Source organism: Rhea pennata, chromosome 1 (genome assembly GCF_028389875.1).
Source record: "Rhea pennata isolate bPtePen1 chromosome 1, bPtePen1.pri, whole genome shotgun sequence".
Taxonomy (NCBI): domain Eukaryota; kingdom Metazoa; phylum Chordata; class Aves; order Rheiformes; family Rheidae; genus Rhea; species Rhea pennata.
Genome location: NC_084663.1, coordinates 99,887,746 through 99,915,488, shown reverse-complemented (window position 1 = coordinate 99,915,488; position 27,743 = coordinate 99,887,746). Strand labels below are relative to the sequence as shown.

General features: G+C 37.1%; 1 protein-coding gene across 3 annotated transcripts in view; it reads right to left on the bottom strand.

Moving 5' to 3' along the window:
* EPHA3 (EPH receptor A3) overlaps window positions 1-27,743 on the bottom strand; it is a 225,822-nt gene that overhangs the window by 21,120 nt on the left and 176,959 nt on the right. The window contains exons 7-13 of one of the 3 annotated variants that reach the window (XM_062596958.1): window positions 25,481-25,643; window positions 23,923-24,025; window positions 23,398-23,465; window positions 19,314-19,439; window positions 12,733-12,918; window positions 8,247-8,308; window positions 5,768-5,977 (exon numbers count right to left, since the gene is read on the bottom strand). In XM_062596958.1, coding sequence (XP_062452942.1) covers window positions 5,768-5,977; window positions 8,247-8,308; window positions 12,733-12,918; window positions 19,314-19,439; window positions 23,398-23,465; window positions 23,923-24,025; window positions 25,481-25,643 — 918 coding nt within the window. The remainder of the gene's footprint in view (window positions 1-5,767; window positions 5,978-8,246; window positions 8,309-12,732; window positions 12,919-19,313; window positions 19,440-23,397; window positions 23,466-23,922; window positions 24,026-25,480; window positions 25,644-27,743) is intronic. The other 2 variants (XM_062596967.1, XM_062596976.1) reach the window with 2 other exon arrangements.

Here is a 27,743-nt window from a genome sequence, read left to right as displayed (position 1 = left end):
AGCATGGAAAAGTGTGCTTAGGGCTAGAACACAAGTACTTTATGCAAGGTCAGGAAATAATATATTTGATATATAGCTCCTTGCCTATATCATCTTACGGAAAAAGTCATTTATACAATTGGAAAAATACAGTTATACAAAATGACATTAGTCTCTTAACATTTAGGCCTGCTTTATTACAGGATAAGGAAGATTATAAAATTAATGAAATGAAGTTCCTTCTGTTTTGTTTTAGGAAAAAAATGAAGATGCATCAACCCTAGATTCCATTAAAAAAAGAATCTTCTCTTTGCTATGTATCAACTGTAAGTCTGTACAAGTCCACAGATACATGTAGCATTACCATAAACAAGAGTAAAATAAGGAGAGTATGAAAACATACCTAAAAAAACCCTGTTGGAGTAGACTGTAAAACTATAATTTTGCTCTTCTGCTCCCCAATTTGTCATAAAAATGATAATCTTTACATTTAAAAGGGGACTTTGTTGTCTCATTTTATGAATAATCTAGGAATGAGAACAGCAAGTAACTAAGTTCTAGAGAATATTTTGTAGACAAATAAGCATTTTAATGCAAAAACAATTCTGCCAAAAAGGGTAATGCAACACTAGCACATTTTAGCAGATGTCCAAATATCAATAAATACAGAAAATCTGAAGAATCATAGCAATGATGCATAGCAAAAAAGCAGAGCATAGGTTTTCCATCACTATCAGCTTTGAAAACTATAAGGCTTACCATAATTAAAAAGGCTATTTTGAAACTCCAAAAACATATGTGATCATTCAGCATAAAAAAATTCTTTCCTGCATCTCGCTCTACCATTTTAAAGAAATACATATCTCATTTGAACGCATGCATCACTTCTTCAATTTTCTGACTTGCCAGGATCTTACATCATAAAATTAACCTTTGCATAAATGAAACCAAACATTTTCTCCTAGAGTTAGAGCTGGGAAAACTAAGCTCTCATACTTCGTTTCTTTGTTTGTCTCTTGGTTGTTAACCCTTTTTCCCTGTTTATTTGTATTTTAAATGAGTATATGATACTTACTGCATAAAGTGTTATGATGAAAATGCTAAGAAAAGCCTACATATATTTTATTATTATGTATTATTTGTCCATTAGACTTTCATGTAACGGAGGCTACTCTATCCTGATGTTTCTGTTGCTCATCCTCCACTGGAAACTTTGAAACGCTGACTAATACTATTGGCTGGTATTACTGGGCTCCTACCCTTCAAAATTAGGTCTATCAGGGCAACATACAACATGCAACACTGACTTGTTAAATGAAAAGACATTATAGCTATGCCCAGGAAGAAGGTTTGCCCAAATGCATTTGATATAGTTTTATACAGAAAAATCTGTGTGCATTTCTCATTATCTAGAGGTGTTATTTTTACTGATTATTTTCTGAAGATAAATACTGGCTTTATGTATTTTTGTCATGGTCTCCCTTTAAGGACCTTTTTATCACAAAGCCAGATAAGCTCTCTGAACTTGAGCAGTAAAAAGGTATTAATATTAGAAGTCGTAGAAGTTCCTTATTGCAGCTCAAAATCCCAAGCAGTCTAGGTCAGAGAGACACTCTTGGGGTTTAAAATTAGCGAGCCAGCAGTAACTAAAGGTTTTATCTGTTGTAGATGGAGCTGTGATTCCTACAGTATCTGATTGTTCAGCATAATTCATCTAAAGCCAATGAAGTCTTCAATTTATTTCTAGCATGCCTGGCAGTATAGCACAGGGCATCTGTTTCCAGGCCTTAACAGCCCATTCCCAAATTCTGATTTATGATCTGTTACTAAGTGACTACCACAAGCACCTAGCCACAGGCCTGGGAAGAAGAGAATCAAGAAAAATGGACGCTAACAGAAAAAATAGAAGAACTTTGCAGAGAAACCTGAAGGCAAAATTCTGACATTCATTCATTACATGGGGACTTAAGCTTAGTTCAGGTCGTGTCTTGCTGGCACACAGTAAGATGGTTTCACCTGAGTAACATCAACATGACTTATCCTCATAAGGACTTGAAAATTACCTGAACCTCCTTACACATCCCTATTAGTGACTATTTTGGCTTGAAATTATCTCCCTCTCGAGTGGTAAATGATAATACAGCATTACTTCTTGCCCAGGTGCTTATCAGGCAAAAGAAGTGAGTTTGGGGTTTTTTTTGTTTGTTTTGTTTTGTTCTTTGTTTTTCTCCTGCACCCTTCAATTCATTCATACTGTACTGTGGCATTTTTGCCTATATAAGAAATGAGTTAACTGCGATAAATTTCCATTGAGCAGATGAATAGTTGCAATGGCATATGCATAAAAGAAAGGAACTTCTTCAGTAGAGCATGTTCCTTTGGCATGCAAAAGAGCAGCGCCCTTCCACACTCTCCCTGCTCTGTTATGGTTACCTGAGGACACAGGTTAACAGGGTATTTATCTTCATAGCACAATATTTTTTAAAGTGATGTAGATTTAATGAGAACTGCATACAAATACATTAACTGGACAGTGTTTTACATTTAAATGTCATAAACATCAGTAATGTGTGCTGGTGTATGTGCTTAAACTGCTGAAATTCATCTAGTAATTACTAGAAATACTATGCTTTTGAGTGACATGATTACAGTTCTTCTGTATGTGTGATCGCTTAAATTAATTTCCAGTTCATACTGTGTGATTAGTCCACCCACTTGGCATATGGACATCTAAAAATAGTAAGATTTTTTTAAAAAATCAAATTGACAGTGACGATTTTAATACACCCTTGGTCTTTCAATTGAAAGTGAGCAGGTACGGAGGACATAGATAATTACATTACCTCCCCTCCAGCATAAAGTCTTAGTAAAAAAAAAAAAAAATCCAAACATTTAGTCTGCCTGATTCACGTGCCAAGTTCTACTTTTATAAGCAGGCAGACCATAAGCTGCTGAAGGCCTTCTGTGGTATCAGTGACAATAATCCAGGAGTTAAAAAATGACCCTGTCAGCAAGTAAAGTTTTGTTTCAGTTCCTGGTTTCTTGCATTTCACACATTTGTGATGTGATCACAGAAATCACACCTGTGATCTTTGTATCATGCTTCAGAGCCCTTGTACCATAGCACGTACATCACTGTTTATTCACTTCTTTTGTGAACCCTGTGAGGTTTGTTTTAAAAAACTAGTTTTCTATTTACCTTTTGCAGGAAATTAGACTTGTCCGATGCTGTATTTGGGGATTTTAATTATCTGAGCATCTCCCTGCAGCAGTATGCATATATACCATAAATGCCAGATGGAGTTTACTCAGTACAGATGAATACACTTTACAAAATGGTTTCTTTCCATCTGATTTCATTATCTAAATGCAAATAAGCAGGTAGGCTTAGAAAATAGGTGGCAGGAGGAGGACAGGACAACAACTTCAACAGTGCACTTGGCCAAAGCAAATTTACATGTAACTCTGGCCAGAAACATCGATATTCTATAAATCTTGGTTCACTCTAGCTCTCCTGGGAGATAAATCATTTACATGCATTTCATTTGCAGGGAAGTCCACTTCCTTTAGAAAGCTGCACACTATGCAGTTTGATGGGCTGCTACCTTTTCTTGCTATGCAACTTTCTTGTTTAAGTTAGCTGGGACTCAAAGGTATCCTCAGCTCTTACTATACTCCTCTAAATGCTCTTACCAAATTATAGATCAGTTTGCATGCTCAGATGTATTTTGGAGTAAGAGAAATTAACTTTTAATCCTGGCAACGGTATATCTGAGCAGAATATGAGGCAACCATGCAGCAAAGCTGGGAAAAATAAACAAACAAAAACAAAAGAAAGAGGCAGTTCTCACTCAGGGAGATAGTAACAGAAATGGCATGTGTAAGAAACAAGGGACATAGTTAAATATGGCATTTTTGGTGCTGTGAACGTATTAGTTGTATCCAATTTTGGATGTCATATTTAAGGAAGGTGTACCTAAGTTGAAAAGAATCTGAAGGAGGTCAGGAAGAATGGTAAGAGTCTGGAAAAATTATTTAGAAAAGAATGGCTGTGTGTGTTCGGGAAGAGCCAACAATTTCCATGCACCCAAGTGGCTGTTTTAAAGACCGATCACCCGCCTATGTGCAGTGATGCTAGGGCAAACAGCAATCACCTTAGCTTGCAGGCATAGATACTGAAGGAGTGAAGTTAAATATGAGACTAGACAAATCACACATCTGAAACTGTTTAGCTGGGAGACACTAACACCCATTTCTGTTACAAGAGTTTTTAAGAAGAGATTAGGCAAGTACATCTGACAGGTACATTTTTGGCTCAAAGAGAGGCAACAGACCTCTGTGATTGAACCACAGAAGATTTGCTCTTGAGGAATTCTTCATTTATATTATTATTTACCTATGAAAGCTGTACTTACTTACTGATCATGAAAACTGCCTTCTCCTATTAAAGCCTCTTTATACTAACCATGAGAAATGTGCAGTCAGTTTTCAAAAATGGTATTCATTGCACATTTTTAAACACATGCCAAAGCTTATCAGAGGTCAAAGAAAGCCCAGCAAGGTGAATTAAAGAAGAGATCTGGTAAGCTATGAAGGCATGTCCCCTATACTTTCCTGGAAAACCCATATTAAGATTTTTCTGATCTGTTCTGTAATCTAATTTGCACAGTGGAGACTGGATGTACTAGGCATCATGGCAAATTTCACCTAAGATACTGGATATTAATGCCATTTTTTCCAAAGTTAATGAAGTGCACTTGCAATTGCATTAATGTGAACAAACAAACATAAACCCAGCAGAATGCCTAGACACACAAAGCTAAATAAATGTACGCCTTGAAGGTTTTGACAACCAAACACAAAGATGTGTTATTCAAGTGAGAATAAGAGGTGGATCACAGTATATTTAATAGACAACGCAGCTTTTCCAAAAAGCTACTGACTAAGGCAGCACAGTGGCTTGAAGGTAGCTTTCCAGACAAGATGAAATCAAAAGAAGGGAAGCAGTCTACACTTTCAGTAGTTCCCTATCTGATAAAAGCTCTATCTTAGATAGGATGAAATAGTCAGAGGCATGACTCCTCCCTGATATCATGACATCTCCACCTTGTTTCTGTGTACATTTTATCAAAAAGGAAAGCACAGAAAGCTTGCTTCTACTGTTAAAAAAGATACATTTTTTGCTTTAATCAAGCTTTTGCTCAATTAAAGGTACAGCAACACATATGACTGCTACCCTTTACAGAACAGTAGTATCCACATGCTTCAATCAAGACCTAAGTTCCATCATACTAGAAGATATGAAAAAGTAGATAGAAAAAAATTTTGTCTTACAACTTGCAGTACAACTAGACAAGACATTGCGTAAGAAAATAGATTTTCTACTGCCGCTCTTCAGAGAGTGAGAGCTGAAGCATCAGCATGACAGAAAAACCTGCTCAAAGCACACATGAAATCTAACAGCACAGTGTATCAAAGCAGCCTTGATCACGGCATTCATTCCCTGATACACTTGGCAGGAAAAGACTGGGCCCTGAATTTTGCACGTTAAGAAAAAAATCTACAACAGAAACATTAGTTTTTGCCTTCCATCATCCTCTGAGATATTAATAAAAATAATGGCTGTACTGAGTTTATGATTTACAAATATCTCTGGCCTTGGAAGACCGGACAGCCTCTGTATCACAGAGTATGAGCTTCAGGGATTCCCTCCGACCTCAGACTAACTCGGTGATGTCAGAGCAACCGGCAATGATTTTAATAGGCAAAGATGAACACACGAACTCACCCTTGTTGTGTAAGCAGCTTCTGGGTCATCTTCCAAGACACGAGAGAGACCAAAGTCTGAGACTTTGCATACCAAGTTACTATTGATGAGGATATTACGAGCAGCTAGATCCCGATGGACATAACCCATGTCTGATAAGTATTTCATGCCAGATGCGATCCCTCGAAGCATGCCTACCAGCTGGATGACTGTGAACTGCGCATCGTGTTTCTGGAAAACATTTGAAATACAGCTTGAGAGACTGTCCATGTTCCTTCCCACACAGAATTTTTGCAAGTTCCTCAAGTGAAGAGCCTGTGAGTTGGAGATCATAATTGAAATGCCACATGAGGAAATACTTTGATCTGGGGAGAATAATCTCTGAATCAGCTGAGGGTAAAGGGAACGATTTTTAATTCAGATAAAAATTCATTTTCCTGTTCTTTCTCTCATTTGAATTTCAATTTGCTAGGTGGGACCTGTGTGAAAGTGGCACATAAATCTAAGTTGTGTGTGCTTCTGAGACTAGAGTGTCAGGACATAATGCAAACCAGCTTTCCTAAAAGGCCATACGAATTGCAAGTGAAAAACCCCAGCCTTAGCTAGCAGCCTAATGAAAATTTTCTATCACATAAGCATTTCTATAACAAAAGCAAACTTTCAAATTCCATCAAATTTTAAACTCATTCCTCAAAGTTTTCCACAACTTCACAAACACAAAATCCCTTTAACAAACTATGGATTTAGCCTAGAAACCAATAGTTGCATATATTTATAAATGTCTATCATCAGACAAATGTTTTAAATCTCCCAGCTCTTGCTAATGTTCTTTATTAGCATCTAGCTTTGATACTGATATATGGATATGCAGATGACAAGGTAACAGCATGTCTTAGAACAGCTCTCAAATGAATCCCCCAGTGCTATAAATGTATCATCATAGGCAGCTCTCCAGCTTTTCCTGCTGTTTCTTCCAGAGTTTTATTAAATACATAGGAGTTGGCTCTGCCATGTGGTGTGAGCTCACATGCATTAGTCCACAAGACTGATTACATTCATTCTACTCTTGACTTATATACTTAGGGGCAATATTAGCTCTGTAAACATTAGATAAATATATGGCACAATGGTTGCTTAAAGAACCTGTCAGAATTCACTTTCATGAAGCAATTAATTATTATAGAAAATTTGTAACAGTTCCCTATTATGAAACGTTCTTTAACTAGAGCCAAAACAAGAGGATCTATATTGGCCATGAAAAAGATTTAGTTATAAATTAGAAGAAGGTTTCTACCCATGAAAGGAATGAGGTACTGAGCCTTTCAGTGGTAATGGGGAAAAGCACGATAATTAGTTTCGAAATGTATTTATAAATAGGGTTACATGGCCTGAGTTGCTTGTAATTTTAATGAGTCACAAGGTTCTTGTCCTGTGTTTCTGAGCAATGATAGTCAAATAAAAAAAAAAACACACTCAAATGACTATGTTGAACAACTGTTTCATATAGTGAGAAATTATTCTCTTTTTCTGAGAGCTTTCTCCAAGGATTTTTAGCTTAAACAAAATGTATATCGTTCAGTACAGATATATTTCATTCAGATATACTGACACATTATTTATACGTATTTCACATGCTTCAATGGACATCATAACATATACAGTACATACTGAAACTAGAGTTGACAATATATCCCCTTTTGGGGCTAAACGTCTAGTTCAGTGTTATGAATTTGGGGGATAATGTCATTCAGCCGTGGCAGAACTAAAGCAGTCCCCCAGCCACAGCTGAGCTTGCCCTAACAAATTAAAATTAAACCAGTGTTTCTCCTCAGATGGGATTTCATTTCTGCCACGCTTCTTGTTTTGCCTCAAGTAAATCTTGGTGACACAAAGAGCGTTCAAATTTTTTTAGGCTTGTTACCAGCTCTGACAGAAAACAAAGATAAATCAACAAACGATATTGGTATGTCTAAGGTTGGGGACAGAAAACAGACTAATAAAGTTTGCTAGCAAGACATTTCAAACACCGAAAGGAATGGGGTTATTCCCTAAACTTTTCACATTTAAACTCTTGGCTCAGCATTATTAGTTTATTGTTAACATCTCCACAAATCCGTTCACTCCGAAAATCGCTTGATAAGACATATAGGCTGCCAAAAAATAAGCATAACAGTATTACAGTAGTAATTCAGCCCTCAGAAAAACAATATTCTTTTCAGTGTGTCAGAATGATTTCTGTTTAAACACGTGGTATGTTAATAAACCTAACAATTTGTTTGGTTCATTTTGCAATAATACTGACGGTAAAAAGTCCAAATGGAATAGCAGATTTCTACCTGGCTTTCTGACCACATCGCAATACTTGCAAAACCAAATGGAAGTAATGGAATATCAAAGAACAGAGAGTTCATGATGAATCAGAGTAAGAGTGGCAGTAAAATTCATAACAAATTCAGAACAAGAGCCAGCCCTGTATCACACAGTTATCCATTGCGCTTACCCGTAGGAAGCTATCCAAGGAACCATTTTCCATATATTCAGTAACAATCATAACTGGTTTACCTGCAAATAGATTATAGAGGTCAAACATTTAAAATAAATACATGATGATGAGTAAAGATGGGTATTTCAGAAATCCCAAGGATAATTTTGCCTTTAAAAAGAAAAAAAAAAAAAAAAAAAAAAAAAGATGTATGGACGAAAATAGCTCTGTTCACAATGTAACTGTGATTCCACTCATGTAAACAGGACCACAGTCACTTCAGCATACACTGATACGATTTTTCAGCAGCTCAAGTCTCAAAATGCAGGCAAATCATCCCAAATTTTCAGTATACTAAGACTTAACCAGCAGATGCATCTAATGCTTGCATTTATGCAGTGAAGTAGGTATCGTCTGCCATGTGCTTGCCCCCAAGTTTCCTCATGCAATACAGAAGCAGCTGCAACCTATCTCAGTGGATGCCCTGGTCTGGACAACAGAACCATGGAGCAGCGCTCTACCGCACCGACACGTTCGATACATTCCTCACATACTACGGTATGGGAGCGATTAAATAATAAAGTATATTACAACTGTCATCCAGGAGCCTATGTAAAACGCATTGGATTGTGGAGCTTCAGTATGTCTGATATGAGCTGGGGAAAATGTCTGGTGCTTGGTGTAAGGGCGGGAGGGAAAGCGCAGAATGAAAGTAAGACGGTGCACTGGAAAGAAAAGCAGCCGCCTTCCTCTGCTGCGCCTTGTCCTGTTCCCAGGCAGCTCCAGCTCCCTGCGTGGCTGCGCAGCTGAAGACCACTGGTAACACACACCTCCCCTCCGGCCAAGCACAGCCCAGCTGTGGGCAGAATACGCTGCGCTTACGCGGCAGCAGAGCACTCACAGAAGAAGCAGCTCTGCATCCCTGAAAACCTCTAATTAAATATCTTTCAAAACTAATCTGTGTAGATTCAGCACACGCTACAGTCAGATCAGTTTGCAAAACCATTCCTTCTACCTTAAGGTATTTTGTACCAAAGTGAAGATTTGTGTGCAACTTCTATGTGCTAGAGAGAAAAGGATAAAAAAATTAATGCTCTTACAGTGAAGTTTCCAGACAAAGGTCATTGCCCTGCTAATATTTTACCATCATGTAGATTTTATTATTTCATAATATTTTCAAAACCTCTGTTTATTTTCTTTTTGTGGTGGAGAAAAATGTGTAAGGGCATGAAGTTATTTAAGAAGATGAATTATTATTTCACATATAACACAGGAAGACATGTGACAATAAAAATATGACAAAGACCTGTATAGCAGGCATGGTAATATTTTAGCTTGTAAAATTGAACAGCCTGAGGCTTAAAAGAGGTTCTTGGTCTAATTAAAAGCAAGAAAGCAATGGAAAAAAGCAAAGTAAGTGGTAGCAACTTCTTTTTTTTTCCCAGAAAAACTCCCTCACATTTTTCAGAAAATGTAATTTCCAACAAATACAAATTCTTACAAGAAAAAAAGTTAGATTTTGAAGAATTGGTTTCATATAATCAGGAGAAAATCCTCTGTCCTCTTGCATGGACTAATGGGCTAAAATACATTCCTTTTGCTGTGCAACTGATGCATTATATTGTTGGAGACACGCTAATGGGCAATGTAGTTCATCACCTACTAAACAGTGGTGACAAACTATTTATCCAAAACTTTAATCTTGAATTATTTAGGACATGGTACAGTTAAAAGATTGAAGAATGAAAGATCTCCCAAAATTTCTGTTCTGTTAGCAAGAAACGTGCAGTCTAAGAAAGAGTACTTAATTTACATTGTGTGTGCAACGTGATCTCAAAGGCATTTGTGGTAATTTACAGAAAACGATGCTGGATATTCAAAGTACAGTGTAGCATCCTAATAGGGCTACTCAAAATTTTATATGATAAATCCTTGTAGCTATGAAACTAGGAGACAGTATTAGGGGTGGTTACTGCACAAACTCAGTCAATTTTATGACATATGAGAAGACTGAGTAAGATTATAAGTCTTTCAAATTATTAAAAGAGCATTTTCTTGACTTACTTGTTCACCCATATTCAGAACGCCTTAAGTGCAGGGTTTCACTTGCATTCAGTTGGAAATGTGTCCATAATAAGAAGCATATGCTCGGAAGCAACACTGTGTAGTTTTAAAAGAACATTCTGCATTCATTTATCAAAACAGGGCCATTTATACATGATAACAACTTGTGTCAACAGTGTTGCCGAAATTTATTATACTAACAGGCTACAAATTGCTGTAAATTATTAGTAAACTAAGCAGAACATGTGTGCTGGTTATTAAGACTACTGCCTACAGGGCACCCATGAGAGCAGTGTAGCAGGCAAGCTCAGAACAGAAATCAATATGAAGCAAGGGAATATTTCTGCATTGGAGTAAAAGGCTCAGATCCTGTTTAGTGGGTGCACCTCTTTCATATCTCCAGTCTGTTGACAGACATATCATACCACCACAGTTTGAGTAGTTCTCACGTCAGATGGTCCTGTTTTAGAGACCCTGACAATTGCAGTTATTAGGAGTTTCTTCAGAAGATCTACTTAACATGAAAAGTACTGCTAAGGGCCACCTGTCAAAAATAATTTTGTTATGGTAAAAAAGGTCACATTGCCCATTTAGTATGCATTACCTGTATTGAGAGCGATCCAGCAAATACTTCACAGACTCTCTACTGATTATACAATAAACTACCACTTTTGAGTGTGATTTAATAACTATCATTAAAAGATATGAACCCTTGCTAATTTGTCATTAAAATATATTGGTTAATTTTTTTCTTAAAAAAAATAAAAACCTTCTTGCCTTTCTATCACCTTAGTGAATGTTAAAGAAAAATAAATTATAATCTTTATTTGCTTTTATGTCATACAATTTTACACAGCAAAATTGATACAAGTATTTCCAAGCTAAGGAAGCAGGAAGGCAGAGCAGTTTTCACAACTCCTGTATTACTGTTTAAGATACTTGGAGGGATTTCCATTGACTTGAATGCAGAATACTTAGATCTTGCTCGCTCATACTCTACTTATATGTGAAGGCAGCCGGCAATCCAAAAAACCACTGAAACAGATAGTAGTCTGTTGTGAATGCAACAACTGAGTAGCAAATTTACCAATATTCACTTACAGAAGAATACAGGAAGACAGCTATTCAGAGTGCATTTGTAACACACATTCAGAAGCAGTGCACAAAATTCTGTGTGTAGAGCAATTAAATTAGTTTCAAATGTGCCACATCAATAGAAAATGTAACAAAATAGATTTTTTAGCTTGGCTAGGTACAGACTATCCCTGGCATTTCAGAAAATCTGGGAAAGCCAAACGTAATTTGGACTCCACAAAAGTACGTGTCACTAAAAAGCAGGAGATAACCTGGAATTATACAGCTAGATCTGGCAGTCCTTTTCTAATGGAACTGTAAGACCTAAACTGAAGAAAAATTTATTTATTATTTAAATCAGCAAAATAGACTTTTGTGAATCGTACCCTGAGAAAATACTGTTATGGTAACTGTGAGTCTTCATAACATACAGGGTTTTACAAACCTTTCATTGTTTATTTTTAGACACCATTTTTTTCGTTTTTATTTCATATACTTCACTTTAATAACCTGTGAATTTCTTCCACCCATTCCTGAATACAAACATACATATGTTTGTAAAACCTTGCACCATGCATTTTAAAAAATAAGATTCCTTAAAAACACCAAGCCACCTACTTAAAATAAATTATTTTGTATATTTTTCCCCAGTTAAACTGAAAGAGTCCTCAGCACATTTCAAGCTAGTTCACTGAAACTGCAAGAAGCTCTTCTTCCTGAAGACCTATTTTATTGACAAGAGTCCTCTACGATTAATCACCCTACAGAATTTTTAAATTCCTCTTTAGAATTACAGAACATTCTTGAATTTTTGTTTTTGATAAAAGTAAGTTATATCAGACCTTATTGATCTCCCATCTAATAATTACTACAGGACTTTGACCATTAAATTTATCATCTGACGCTGCAACGTATATTTAGAAAGTGTACTTGAAGTCTGTGCATTTGTATGTCCCAGAACAAGCCAGTTCTAGTATTTCAGGCAACCTCTCTTTTCTAATACCAACTATATTTGTCTTTCTATGTCAAGATAGAGGACAACGAGTGGCATAATCAACAAGAACCAGTCCTACCTAAAGAAGCCAGAATCTCAAGCATCCACCCAAATTATCAACATGCACTCACAACACACAGCACTGCCAGCTCGCTGTTATCTTTTTTGAAGGATGCTTGGTACATATTTATGAGGGTTATGACATAAAAATTTCTGGAAAGATTTGCAGAACATAAACGCTAATGATCCCATTCATTTTATTCTATTTTGCTTTTCTGTGAAAGAGGGGAGAATCACAGAATATTTAAGGGCCCTCCGCAAGCCTTCTGGCCCACCCCCCTACTTAAAACAGACGCCTCTTTTGTGTCTTACTTTTAGTAACAACTCCCTCTAGTCGAATGATATTAGGGTGGTCAAACTGCCCCATGATGCTTGCTTCACCGAGGAAATCTCTTCTCTGTTTTTCTGTGTAGCCAACTTTCAGGGTTTTGATAGCCACTGAAATTTCCTTTTTAGAAGGCAGCTTTAGGCGCCCACTGCACACTTCTCCAAATTCCCCTAAAAAGTGTGAAAATGACAAAAGATCAGCATTCAATAAAAGATTAGCATTCAATAGAAGTCCTTGAAGTTTGATATTTACTGGTGGGCCAGAGACCTGAGTTCCAAACAGACAACAATTAACATTTCCACACTTCTGTTCTCCAGCCGTTAAACTGGACAATATCACTTATTTACACTGTATATTCAAATGACTGCAGAGCAGAGGCATGCATAAACGTCACCAAAGAATTCTTCTTTTCTTGTTTCAGGTGATGTACTTTAAGACAACAGTTGGAGGGCTAGCTGATTAATGCAAAAAAACCAGAATAGTGATGCATCCTTGGGAACATTTATACAGTCTTCATTTGTACCAAAGGGAGATCGTTCAGCTCCCAAGCATTTTACTTTTTTCAATTGAAGTAGCAAGATAATTTGTCGGAAAAGAATGCATCCATCTAAGTGCCAGAAGAAAAAAGAAAGCTATAAAGATTACTGTTATTTTAACATTACTTGGATAGGATCTAATAACGCAAATGTACTCTATAACTACAGGCCTACTGGACTTGATAGTCCACCGTGAATACTGAGGTCACTGTGAATTCCTTGAGATCGCTAAACAGAAAATAGAAAATATCACTAAATTATTACTTTTACACAGCACAGTTTATCATTTGTTATGTAACTTCCAACAAGACTGCATAAGGAAAATTATCTTAGCATTCAAATGCACAAGTACAAAATATGTTGGCAGGTTGCTTAAACAAAAGAACTCTCTTGCAAATTCCACATTTACTTAATGAATACAGAGCAATTATGCACAGAGGCTTTAATATCTTAAAGAAAATATTCTAAAGTAATTGATTTTTGATTCCCAGTTATCTACCTCCTCAATAGTAGACTTCATATACTAAAACAAAATGCACACGTAGCAGCTAAATTAAAATAACACTAACAACTTTTGGTCTCCCTGTTCCTATAGCAAAATAATTGAGTAATGAAAAATATAGGAAAAATAGATAATGGATAAAAAATGCAAAGAATATGAAGGTAAGAATTGTCTTACACATTTGTTCATATTTAAAGGCAGGGAGAACATTTTATTGGACAGACAAGGAAAGAGCATTTTTTTTCTTCATACCTTTAGTGTTGCTGGAGTGCTTTTAATATTTTGTTCTCTGGTAATAAATACTTTCTTAGGTTCTTTTCTCAAAATATGTGGGATCTAAATGTAAATAGCCCCTCATATGCCATTTTTGTCAAGCAGCATTGAGTAGAAAGCTTGTCTTGGAAACAAACAAGCCCTACAAATCTAAACCTAGCTGGAATCATTTTCGTACAAATTGGGAATTTTGTTTGTGATTGCAAGTGAAACATCATAGAAAGAGTTATTATACTGTCTATACATGAGATTTTTCCCACTTAATATGTAATAATCTTAAATGCAGTATAGCAACAGCAAAGGCTCTTGGAGCTCATTAGCACAACACTGATTCTCTTCTTATCTGTGCAGATGATTGTTTACATTAAGCAACATCTGTGAAAACTAAAGATGACCAGAAAGCATATAAATAAGACATTCTTAATAGGCAAATTTAAATAATGACACTTTCAGTAGATTTAATGCTTTGAAAATTGCGCTGGATTGAGAGCCCTAAATTGAAATCCTCCTGCACCATTGACATCAGAGACACCACCACATAGGATCTGTTTTAGATTTTGTCTTCAGCCCAGTCATTTGTAGACTGAAATTTTTCTTTCATCAACATGCCAATGTGGAACTGCAATTCAAAAAGGATGAAAGGAGTCACAACAGTGACCAGAATCCTAAAAATCAGGACTATGTGTGTTCCTGCTCAAGGCTCAAGGAACCGAGGTTCTTCATATACAACAAAGATTGAGGAGAGAGAGACACGATAATAGTTTGAGCATATGGAAATTATGGTTATAAGTAAGACTGGCACCAACCCCTTTTTGTATACTCTAGGGACAAAACACAGAATTGTTGCAAATTTCAATAAAGCAAGTTGTGTTAGAAAAAAATTCTAACACTGATGACTCTTAAAGAGTAGAAAAGATTTTTTAGGGAGACTATGAACTTTTTGTCTTGGAGATTGTAAGGAATCTGTCAAGAATGGTACCTAACAAGTCCTGTTTGGGACAAGGGGGTGGACTAGATGACCTCTGGAGGTCACTTTTTAGCCTTATTTTCAAAGATTCCTCTGTTAGACCGCCAATTTAACTGAAAAACTGAACAAACACTTCATATGGCAATAACCTTTCTCTCTTGGTGACCCGGGCAAGATTTGAGTCAACAACATAGAAGTCTCCATGTCTTATTACCAGTTACTGAGACGCCTCATTCTCTAGGCATGATATTGTACTGCCAATGCAATATCCCCCCCCCCCCCAAAAAAAAAAAAAAAAAAACCTCGAAACAGCATATATCTTTAGATACATAGGAATATACAAGTAAAATGACTCATCACATCCACTGTTTCTAATGTTATCAGTATTTCATGGTGACAAGATAGTCAATAGCTCAGAAAATAAATTGTAAAAGCTATTACTAGTAACGAAAGGGTGTTCTAGTTCTAGTCAGACTTCTTAATAAAAAATATTCAACATCTGCAAGCTAAAGTGATCGGTATACTTTCTTAAGAGCACACGCTGCTTCAGTTCAAATACTAACCCCAGCTCAATACTGCCAGAACACCACAAAGAGGAAGACCAAAGCATGTCTTTAAGGGAAGGGAAAAAAGTGCTTAAAATAAATCTTGTGATGTCCAGGTTTGTATTCACTTTTCTGAAGGTTTTAATGGTCCAAAAAGCTGTAATAAGCTGGCCTCTGAAAACTATTGTTCAGTCACTGTCAGTGGAGCTTATATCTGTGATTTCAGCAAGCAATCAATCCTTCATTTCTGACCAGAATCAGGAATAAGGTGCTTATTTGTTATTTGACTTTTGGGAAGAAAATGTTATGGCTGACATGCATCTACTCTGTCCCATTTAGCAGTGACCGCACAATTTACAACTTGGGTAATTAACTGGATCCCAGAAGCCCACTGAAACCAGGGGGTGCTGCAAGAGACTGAAAATTGGACCCTTCATAGCAAGCAATAAAGCCTACTGTTGTCTGTGAATATGAAAAGAGTTTACTTTCTTGGGAAAAAATCTGTTGGTCGTTACACAAACATTGTTTTACTGTCTGAAATGTCCAGGCCAACTACTTTAACCTTTGGTTCTCTCATACACAGTGCAGAATGGATGCTACATGAGTCTATCCATCTGATTGATCAATATCCACAGTGATATATATTTACACTACATCTCTTTCCAGAAAAAAGCACTATATGCTCCCATCAAGAAATAGGTTGGATTTCATAAGAAAATGTTTAGCAGGAATGAGGCTTTGTGTGCTGCTCGGAAGGTGGAAAACCGGTACAGAGCTTAAGAGATGATAGGTATAAGCTTTTCTGTAAAGCTTTGTAAAATTTTATTTTGTATTTTTAAATAGGCTATACACATGTCCATTGTATAACCTGCTAGGCAGACCAACATTTTGCCTATTTTTATGTGGAAAGCAAACAGACATTATTAGGAGGGCCGTATATGTTACAGATCTCTTCAGGAGCTCCTAATTTTTTTTTAAATATGCTGTTTATTGCATCAGTGAATGGCATTTGCTGTGCATTTAAACCCAGGGGACAAGTAATAAATGAATCCATGCTATCAGCTGCTGCATTACTTTTTTGTGTTTTAAATCAAGATTGCACCGCTGTGTATGGAACTCCCACAGAACAGGAGAGGCAGCTATGCTGAATGCTTCAGAAACCTTGTGAACCCCATCAGCATCACGGTGACACACTACAGGGCCTCACTGAGACACTGCAAACCCCTGCCAGAAGGTAATGGATAGGAGGCCCCTAAATGTTAGAAGTGCTTTGCCCAATAAAATCTTCTGCTACAAGCATGTCTAAATGTCGAAAGAAAAGCGAACAATTGTTTTCAAGTTCTGCAAAGCATACACGTAAGTCTATCCCAAGTCAAGAAAAGATTTTCCATAGTATCCTCTTGCGACCCAATTGGTTTTAAACTTTTATTAGTGATTTTCTGACCTGAGTCCATAAAAACAAGTAGTTGTTTTAAAGGAAGGAATTATTATAATGAAAAATATGAAAAAAGTGGTTCCTGACCTGAATTTTCTTATGCTGAACCTTTCACTAAAATCCCTTGTGTTTTTCTTGAGGTTCTTTTGGATGACAGTATTTCCTTATTGCATTTGAGTATGTTTTCAAAGCTATGTAAACTGTCCGCTATTCTTTTCTCAGAGACTTATGGCTAAAACTGTGAGGAACTATTGGGAAAAATATGCCAGTATACCAAGATTACTTGGGTGATTTGAATGTGTTCTTACTTACTTCACACTTCAATACAGTTAAATGAATCCCTTCTTCTCAAATTCCTATCTTTTTCTAATTTCATTCACACCTGCATTTGTAAAGGAGAAGGGCAGGAAATGACCAAGTCATTCACTCAAATAAGTCACTGACTCAAGTAAGAGACAGGAAATGCCTTTTTGCTTCTTGGGAGGAAAGAAGAGAGTGTTCCTGCCAAAGCACGCTAGGAGGCACCACCTGCCATTCACATGTACTTGGTAACACTGAATTCGTAAGCTACCACATGCCGAACGTGACAGCAGTGTAAAGTCACGCTATAAACACAGTTTGGAAGCTCCCAGCAGCCCGTACCTTAATTTCATTTACGCTTCCTAGCCTAGTACTTCCTATTGGCATTTTGGGGGACTGCTAATAGGATGCCCAGGCAGCACGAATGTAAACCATGGCCAATAAACAAATCATGGCTTTACCATGTATAATATTATGCATGAGCTCAACCTTCAATGTAGAGGACCTGAAGGTTTTGATGTTGAACCTATTGCTACTATCACTGAAGTGGAGTGGAGCAAAATTCATGAAACCTTTGATTCTTTTAGGATACATCTTTTTATTGAGGCTCCTCAGAAAATTGTTCCTCCAATTTCAGAATACGTATTTGACCAATTTTGGTTTCCCTTTCATTCCCATGCACACACTGATTAAAAATATGTCCAATGAGCTTTAAAATATGACATATCATTGATTTTTATGAATTTGTTTTCAAGACTTACATAGTAGATACAGCCTAAGTTAAAGAAGTTTATATTTGTGAATCAAGGCTCCTTATAGTCTTACAAAAAAACAACTGCTCTTGGACTTACTTTTGACTGACTCCTTTCTCTATACCCAAATTAATTCTGTATTTATGTGCAGTGAGCAAACAGCTTTGCTGCCTTTACTGAAGATGATGGAGAACAGTGCACTCTTGTGGGGCAAAATGAAGGAACAAAAATTCTACCTTTGTGGAAAATAATCTAACTTCATACAAGCATTTAAGCAGCTACAGTAAAAGAAGGTGAATACTGCTTCTTTTCACTGGGCTATTTGGGAGTTGCACTGAATGCAGTAGCTTGATTCTAGTAATTTTTTCCCAGTGAAAACCTTTTGTTTGGAAGAGTTTGTCTCTTTCCCATCTTGTGGTTTTAATTCAGACAGTAAATTTAGGTAGAAGAGAAAAAAAATGTTAGTAATTTTCAATATATTAAAATCAATAGTATGTAAATGCTTTAATTTAGCAGGAAAGCTAAACACCTCATGATTTTCTGATTTGACAAGACTATCTGCCACTTCACATGAAGGAGCAAGCACACATCTTACCAGGAAGTACATACTGCATCACAGCATGGACAACTTGGTGTGATGAGAATTTGTGTAATCCAGTCCCTTTGCTACAAAATCTGTCCACTTTGACAGTTTGTTTTTAGTAAAACCAACAATGCATGGCGTCTGTATGGTTCGGACAATTGGTTATCAGACAACCCTTTCCTTCTAAGTCAATAATTCAAATTGAAAGAAGTGACCAAAATCAATCCAACGACCAAAGGTCACTGCAGTTTGATGGATGTGTGGTGACTGGTATTAAATGAGTTTGCAGTTTCACTCAAGGCCTAACAGTCAAGAGACCTTGGAAGGAAAAAAAAAATCTTCAAAGTTGATACAATTTTCTGTGTTGACAGAAAAAAAGAGAGAGAGAGAACTGAGGCATGAGTCTGAAACCCCCTTTTCACTCCTATCAGTCCTGGGTCCAAGTGTGGGCTGATGGTTGTCATTTTAAAAAAATGTCTTGTTATCTGTCAGTTTGGGGAAAAAAAAATAGATCTGTATGTACCTAACTTTTCATACGCACTTTAGTCAGCTGTATGACCTACAGTGTTGCAGACCCAAGAACATTTCAAGTCATGGGTATAAAGCCACAGATGTAAAATAGTGTATATAGTAAAAGAGCTATCTTTAATTCAACACATCTGTTGTTATTACCTGCTCCAACAACTTTATCAATGGATATATTAGAAGCATCTAGTTCCTTGGCAAATTCATGGACAGCTTGATTGGGATCTTCATATGTATGTGGATCTACGTATGTTCTCAGGCCTGGGAGTTTTACTGTGTAAAACAAATTCAGAGAGAAAATGTTACTTAGAGTTAATTAGCCCTTCTAAGAAAAGCAAATGAGACAATAGAAATCAAATCAATAGAAAAAACAGTACACTGCTTCCTCAAATCAAAGTGTTTTTGATATAGAGTGAACATGAAGCTCAAAACCAGAGACTAGTGTAGTTATTACACAGAGGTTTGTAAAGCAATTTGAAATATATCTGCACTTGCTGTATTTGACTGCCTCTCAAATTTTAAAATATTGCTTGCCCCCACAACTTGTTCTGTTCAGATGCTGCCTTACATTGGTCTTTTCAGGGTACCAACAGAGGGGCAAGGAATAAAATGTGTGACGCCACTGTCAGTCTGAAGACTTCTTAAGGAGAATATATGAAGGAGAGTACATTAGTTCAATTTTTTTCTAAGTCCTCCAACAAGACGCATAAGGCAAGAAAATTTTGCATGAATATCACCCCCACCCCACCACACTCCTCTACCTAAAACCTTTCTGCTAGTTAACTACACAAGGATGGCAAACAGCATTTCTCGTTACTCAAGTTTGGTTCTAGTGCTAAGTTACCTCACATCAGTGTTACTGTTTCATCCCCTTCTACAGCTCCCTGGCTGGTGGCTGTTCTGTTCGCTTGGGGCAAGCACTAGCTCAAATGACTGAATGATTTTAGGGGTGGTCTCAAGCTCTTCCCACCTCTCCTGCCAGCAGGACTGGGGGGACCGTGGCAGGGGGAGGAATATATTGTCATTTCTGATCTTCCTCTCAAGCAAAGATGCTGAAGCCAATGTTCCTCCTCCCTTGGCTCAAGGCCCTGCTTGTGCCTGTACTTGATAATTTGTGTGCCTGTCTCTGTAGTCACTTAAAAAGACAAAGACATTTCATTAACAAGAAGTAAAATAACCATTACCTAGCTTGAAGTTTGCTACTTCTGTTTCTAACACAAAACTTGCATTCCTGGACATGTATTCTCGTTTTTCATAACTTTATCCGTTGGTCTTGTAAAAGATACTGCCTCCTCCTACAAACATTGCCTACACTAAGGAATACCTCTTCCAGCTTGGCATTATTACAATGCATCAATTTGTTGACCTCTAGTATAGTTAAACACATTTTGCTGTAGTTAGGCAGATGGGAACAATGCCTTTGGACCATTAGTTAGAACATACTATTGTTTTGTCAAACAATGTATGTGAAAAAATCGATTTTATGGAGATTTATTGGCCTCAGGACTGACAAAAAAATGATAAAAATGAGTTCCCAGGCTAATTGCCTCAAAAACAATGCAAACTAAGACTTATGTTCTGAACAGAAAGGGCTGCACGTGTGCAGAATTAAATGCTGAGTGTGCTTCCTTTAAGAGGCTGATGATTACAGAATTACTTGCAAGTAAAACAAAAAGTAATTGGCTGTTGGTTAAAAATCTTATAAATGCTCCTTTCCGTCCATGCTGAATGTACATTACAAGCTCCCTCATGCCCCCAATAAAAATAACAACAATTAAAAGCTTCTGCACTGTAGGGTTTTTGGCTGCCGCATTTTAATGCTGACCCCAGAGGTTCCCAAATCAGGTGATAGTGGCTGCAAGGAGAATAATCCCTTCACACCAATAATTAAGGGCAGCCTGTATAGTAACTGGGTTCTGTCATGAAAAACAGATAATAAACACATGCACATGTGTTAAGCTGTACTACTTTACAGCTCATTCGGTGCAAACATAATAATTTACATTTTCATTTTACCAGCATGAATTGCCCTAAGGGTAGCAAAAAATAAAAATGCCCTAGCGAAAGAAGGCAAAGGCAGAAGATCTGAGGAGGTGGAACACATTTTTGCTCCTTTGAAGTAATATTATAGGATTTGTAATAAGGCTGCAGGGAATAGCTCATGGCTGGGGCCTTTTTTAAAGTAATTCAGAATAAACTGACTGAAATAAACCAGCTGCTGTATTTAAGATGCGGGAAGTTTATGACAGCCGTGGAAGTTACTTTATCCTCTTAGTTCAGAAAAGCAATTCTCTCATATGCTATGAGAAAGACTTTAAAATAGCAGAAAAATAAGGTTTCAATAACAACACACACACATACATACATACAAATCCTAACAGATAAATATCAGCAAAATCAATGAGTCATTTTCAAGATTTTCTAAGAGAGAGACCAGATTCATGATCAACTGTGTTCTTACTACACACAGGATCAGCATGGCACTACTCAGAAAACAGTACATAAATATCTAAAGCCAAATTAAATGCAATTTAATCCACAGGAATTTAACTGCACTGACTTGTTTAAGAATAGTGATTGCAACTTTCCATTGTGTGGGTGTAAGGAGAGCAAACTCTGACCTGTTATTTGTCTGTAACACTTTTTTTACTGGCTGCTTTTATTTTATAACCTAATTAAATTTGGATGATGAAGCATTAATTCTACAGGCCACATGTAACTGCATAGATGTTTTTGAGCCTAGCTGGTTAGCTGCTGATGGGTAGCATGAGGCAAGTCTTCTATCATGGCATGAGAATGCAGAGGAGGGAGCATATGCGTGCTTATGTGTTTGTATGTGCATGACTAGTTTGAGATAAGGAAAGGCTCCAAACTAAAAATAATTATATGAAGTCAGAGACCAGTTACTCCATTGCCACTATGATTAAGAAGCAGTTCTAATTTCTAACAGCTGTAGGTAAACTCTTCATTAAAATCTTAACTCAACATTTCAGTATTTGGTGGGGAGACATCTGATTATGATACCAACAGGTCTCTTCCTGCAGTAGCAGCAGTGGTAGCAGCAGAGCTACTATTGTGCGCGAAAGAATATACAAAGAAGGAAAATGCTTAGGTGTAAAATGTATTAACCTTATAATGCAAAATGCTAGGCAACAGGGATACATGCTTCAGCACGATCTACATGGTGTAGCTCAGTAATGATTCTTCACATTGCAGGGCCAAGATCAGAGATGAGTTGAAATACTGCAGAAGGACATCTCCCTCAGTTATGAGTCATAGCAAGCTGCTTCCTCCAGGTAAACAGGACAGACTCTCGGGTTCAAAATGTCAACACTTCTTCCACGGAGCATATCCTAATGGGATATCACCCCATGCTTTTCCTTTCACAGGACACAACTTAAAGACCTAGAGCAGCTATGAACAGAGACCCATCTAACCCCATCAAAAATAGGTATGAAAACATCAGAAATAGGTAGGTTTGGGGTTTGGCTTTGGAAGAAGTTTCAAGAGTATGCCAGATTACTCAGGATGAGCAAGATTTTATACCCTTAGCTATATAAGATTTCTTCCTGACTACACCATAAGTTTTGGATACAAAGACTACTTAAGTCAATAGAAAGGCGTTCATCCTAGTTGTGCATGAGACCTAAAGAAAGCATAGCTAAATTCATTCTTCTAAGTGGGCAAACAGACCTTGAATAAAATATATTCAAAAAACATAATTCATCAAATTAAGAAACTTAAGAATCTTTTTTTAGCCTATGCTGAGAATAATTCCAAACTACATTTATTAGCAGGTCAACTTTGTTAAGCAAGCAATTTTCACAGTCCCTTCAGCAGTCATCAAGGCAGGTTTAATTGATTTTATATTTTGCTTTGGGAAAAAATGTTATTGTTTAGATTTTATACAACTGATAATGTGGAAGCTGAAGTTCTGCTCTGCATTTCAGCAATGCACAGCAGAACCAATATTATGTTGCTAACCACATGCATTGTCTGAACACAGACAGCAACATTTTGTTCATTACTAACCTGAGTATGGATGAAAGATTTTGAAATAAAGACTAATTGGTAGGGGGAAATCTCCTTAACCACAAGAGAAGACACAATTCTCTGCCCAATTTTGCCTATGAGGTATGACTGTTTTCTTTTTTTTTCAATTGAAGAACACTAGCTATCTTGGAGATTAATTCAGCGGAGCTGGATGTGTTAAAAGGCATCGGTAACTTACAATGGCCATTCCCAAAATGTAGTCTTTTCTCATCAGTACCATGCTTAGACTTCTTGTATCCACAGAATCTACAAGCAACAGAGAAAAAAAAATACAAAATTTTATTTGTTAACTGCAGGTGAAAGCAGAATAAAATGTTTTCCCTCCACAATTAAATGCCTGTTTGAAAGTTTAATGATATTTACATTCTCTGTACCCTATAGAGGCATGTTATGTTCTCAGGGAATTTGAGGAAATTGGCTAATGAGAGGATTTGTTGATTTTTGACCCCTACAGTTTAATTTTACAATTGCCTAAGAATGTGTTTATAGCATTTTTTAACAACTGCTGTATGATTGGGGCTGCTAACATTAGCAGGCTCATTACTAAGCATAAAGCAGTACTGAGAGCTCCCTGGCAGCAGACAAAGGGGAAGGTGCAGACCAGCCACTCCGCTGCCCGGCAGTATTCGATTCGCTGTGCTCATCGAGGCCCCGTGGGGAAATGGAAGTGGGAGTAAATGTGTAAAACAGATGATAAACTAACCTCCCAATCAGGACGTACACCACAACTGTGAGGAGAATAATGGCCACTGCGGCTGAAATGGCAATCATTACGACCTGGCTATTCTCACCGGAAATGGAGAATGCTGCAAAGTTAACACAAAAATATATACATAACCCCCTCACCAAATATTATTTACATCACAATTGACACTCACATAGAGAACAGACAGATTAAGTCACCACTATATAGCTTTTGGCTTCCTGCCAAATATTTAACGCACTGAGTAACTTTTCATCAGACAAATAAATACAAGGGAAGAAAGGAAAAGAATTCTCTGAAAATTTGGAGAGGTTGTTGCTGCTAGAGCTTGTTTTTAGCACTGCTGATTGCAGTAACTGCTGATAAACTGATATATATCTGTGTATGTGTGTATATATATGTCTGTGTATACATACGTGTGTGTGTGTGCATATATATATATATTTATATGTATGTGTGTAAATATATGGAGGGGTTTTTGCTATGGTCAGTAAGAAATTTTTCCTCGGCAAGAATTCCCAGCCAGTCAATAATTATCATTGTTATTCTCTCTTCTGTGTGACAGAAAGTGCTTTAATGAATTAAGCTTCATAACTAAGCTTCACAGTATCACTGTGAAGGCTGAAAAAAGGCTGGGCACACAGATGCAGACAGAAGAACTATCTAGAGTAAGTCAATGCCTATAGGAGAAAAGAAGGGCTTCATTCTACCTAACTTTGGATACTTCCTTACAGTGCCTAAGCGAGGAGCTCTGCTGCGCTAGACAGCCACTTTCAACTTCTAGTAAAGAAACAATCTGATTTACTATGTAGCATCAAGTGATGAGAAAGTAACATTTAAGATGATGAGCTCTTTTAAGAGTCCTTCTGATGTAAAAACAGAACCTGTAAAGAATATCGATAAGGTTATCAGATAAAAAATATTACTATGGCATTACAGAAAAGAAAAAGGAATGCCAGCCTAGTAAATAACTTGTCTAAGGTTATGTAGTAATTTAGTGCCAGAGATGAGAAGAGCCAGACTGGCCAGGTCCCTGACCAGCTACTTACCTGAATGACCAGCCTTCCTGGCCTGTGCATATTAGTTTCAAGTAAAGGCTACATAGAGAAAGTGGCTCTGCTCCTCAGTAACAAGAATTACCCATGGATGCACGTGACTAATGGGCAAATAAGATATTAATTCTCTTGGAGCACGAGGTTTATAGTCCATAGGATCAGGCCACAAACTTGCAACAATACGAACCTATGCATCTATCACTGTATTAGGCTTCCTCTCTCAGTAGGAGCCGCAGTCTAGCAAAGTACTGATTCTGGCATTAGGTAACAGTAGGGTAGAGAATGGAAGAAAATAACACCTGTGATAATCATCGCATATTCTTTACAATATGTTTCAATTTCAATGATAAAATACAAAGTTATACACCAATATTATCCAGAAAGATGCATCATAAATAGTTACGAGTCACATTCATTCAACTAGAAAGAGAATGAAAGTAGTCATTCAAATCAGTCAGAAACAGGACAAGATCTCAATTTAAGACGTTTGAACAAATACATACAATCTGGACTGGTTTCAAATTCAAACTTGCGGCTGTTTGTCCCATATCCAGCTGCAGTTCGGGCTCGAATTTGGAACACGTAGGTGGTGTCAGGTTTGAGGCCATTGATAGTAACATTGGTGCCTTTTGCTCTTAGAATAGTATAACTTGTCTCTTGTTCCTGCTTTTGGGAAGAGAAATCATCAGATTAAAATCACACCCTACAATAGAAGCAAGAGATGGCATAAAATTACTATAAAATACCTGGAGAGCACTACCATGTTTTGAGTATTTAAAGCCTAATGACAGCTTGTGCAGCTATTCATTTTCAATCAACTAAAAATCTGTTGATTAGCAAGAAATTTAAATCATTAGAGCTTCTATAGCCTCTTACTGTAAATCAAATACTAGACGTGCTAAATATATGACATTTCATTAAATGGCTTTGTACTGTATTTGTCCACAGCCTGCAATACGTCAAGAAAATAAAGATCAAGGCATTATTTAAAAACCATAAACCAGATCTGCCTACTGCACCAAACTGGAAGACGTAATAGGCCAATTTAGAGCTTTTAGGGCCTTGCAGAGCTATTGCAGGACCCAGTTTTTATTGCCCTGTGTTGTTTTATAAGGCAGTGTTTACCCTTTACAACAGACTGAACAGAATTCTACTCAAACTCCTTACCTTAGTTCTGTGAACAAGCTAATATAACTGGTTTACTATTATGCCATAAAAACTATGAGCTTAATGCATCAATCCTCATTTGGGCAAAACCCCGCTGAACTTGCTCTTGAGTGAGGCTTAGGCTTTAGTAGTCAGAAGGACATATATGATCGCTTCTTACTGCTTTTTGCCAAAGAGCAAAATGTGTGCCTGATAGAGATGATACGACTCACAGCTACACTTTGCTTAACAAGAACATATTCCTGATATAATGAATTTTCATATAAAATAAGAAACAGACCACTTGCTAATTTAGTAAGTTTGGATACACTTCCACACTGTGCAAAAACCTAATTCTGATGAAAATATGTCTCAGTCCCATTGTAATCACATTGTCTAAAATTTTAAACATGCATTTGAGGATATTGCTTATATTACTAAAGCCATCCTGAACCAAAAGAGCATTTGGGCCTCCTAAAAATGGCAGCTGGAACTGCCTCAGGGAAAATCTTGGACAGTAGCCACACACGTGGGGAACTGCGAATCTCAGTTGGTTAGGTTCACAACGATGACCATTTTTTATTTTGGAGGTTTGGGGGGTTTCATATGTTGCCTTGTTGCTTTGAACAGTCTAAAATACACCAGAGTTTTGCCTGGTTGAAGGTTGAATTGGACTTAATCTATGTTGAATGCAAACAGTCTCACCTGATTTCTCCTATGTTTTAGGATACGGTATTTGCTTGCAAGCTGCTGCGCTTCTGACTTTGACAATAGTATACTTAGTGTGGAGGCACCTGTAGTGAGGTTAGAACATATTCTGCGTATTCTGATTGTCAGAGCCAGCTCATCCTTCATAGGAACTATATGAACAGTGAGTAGAGCTATTTTACTCTGTTTGGTCTGCAGTGCTGTCTAAAGTACAAAAGTTAGGCATAGTCCAAGTTGCTAGGCTGACACTGGAAACTATTCACTTTCATGCTAAAGAGCCTCAGTATCCCATTCTTGGCGATCTCTAATACAGACAGAACCAGAGATATTCACACTATAGTCAAGGAAATTACCAGATTCTGCACACAGTATTTAACATTATGCACACTGGTAAACACACTGGAAAAAAAAATGCTAAGCCTGTACCTAAAAGTTACCATCCAGAATCAAAACCTTAAATGGGATGAAATAGACCTATTCTTCAAAGAATTACTTCAAAAGCCTACATCATGAGCCGTTCTCTGCACATTATGGATGAAAAGGAAATCAGCATTAGATTTTTTACACTGTTGTTTTCTGATCCTTCTCTGAAAAAGTTGTACTTTGGGGGGAAAAAGTTTTCAGGAAGATATTCTCAGGAGCTAACAGGTTTCTCTAAAATAGGTATTTTTGCAGTAACAAAAGCCTAGTATTTTAATTTGCAGACTTTGCTTTTACTACCTCATCATTCAGTTGAATACTATTCTAATTTCAAAGACATAACAATCTTATCTTTAAAATATAAAATCTTTCGTGTATGTTATGACTGGACATTCATTTTGATCTCACTTCAGGCTGCTTTTGCAAAATGCAAACATTTCCTTTTTGTGCAGATACATACCTGCAAGGGAATATATGGTCACGGCCATGTCT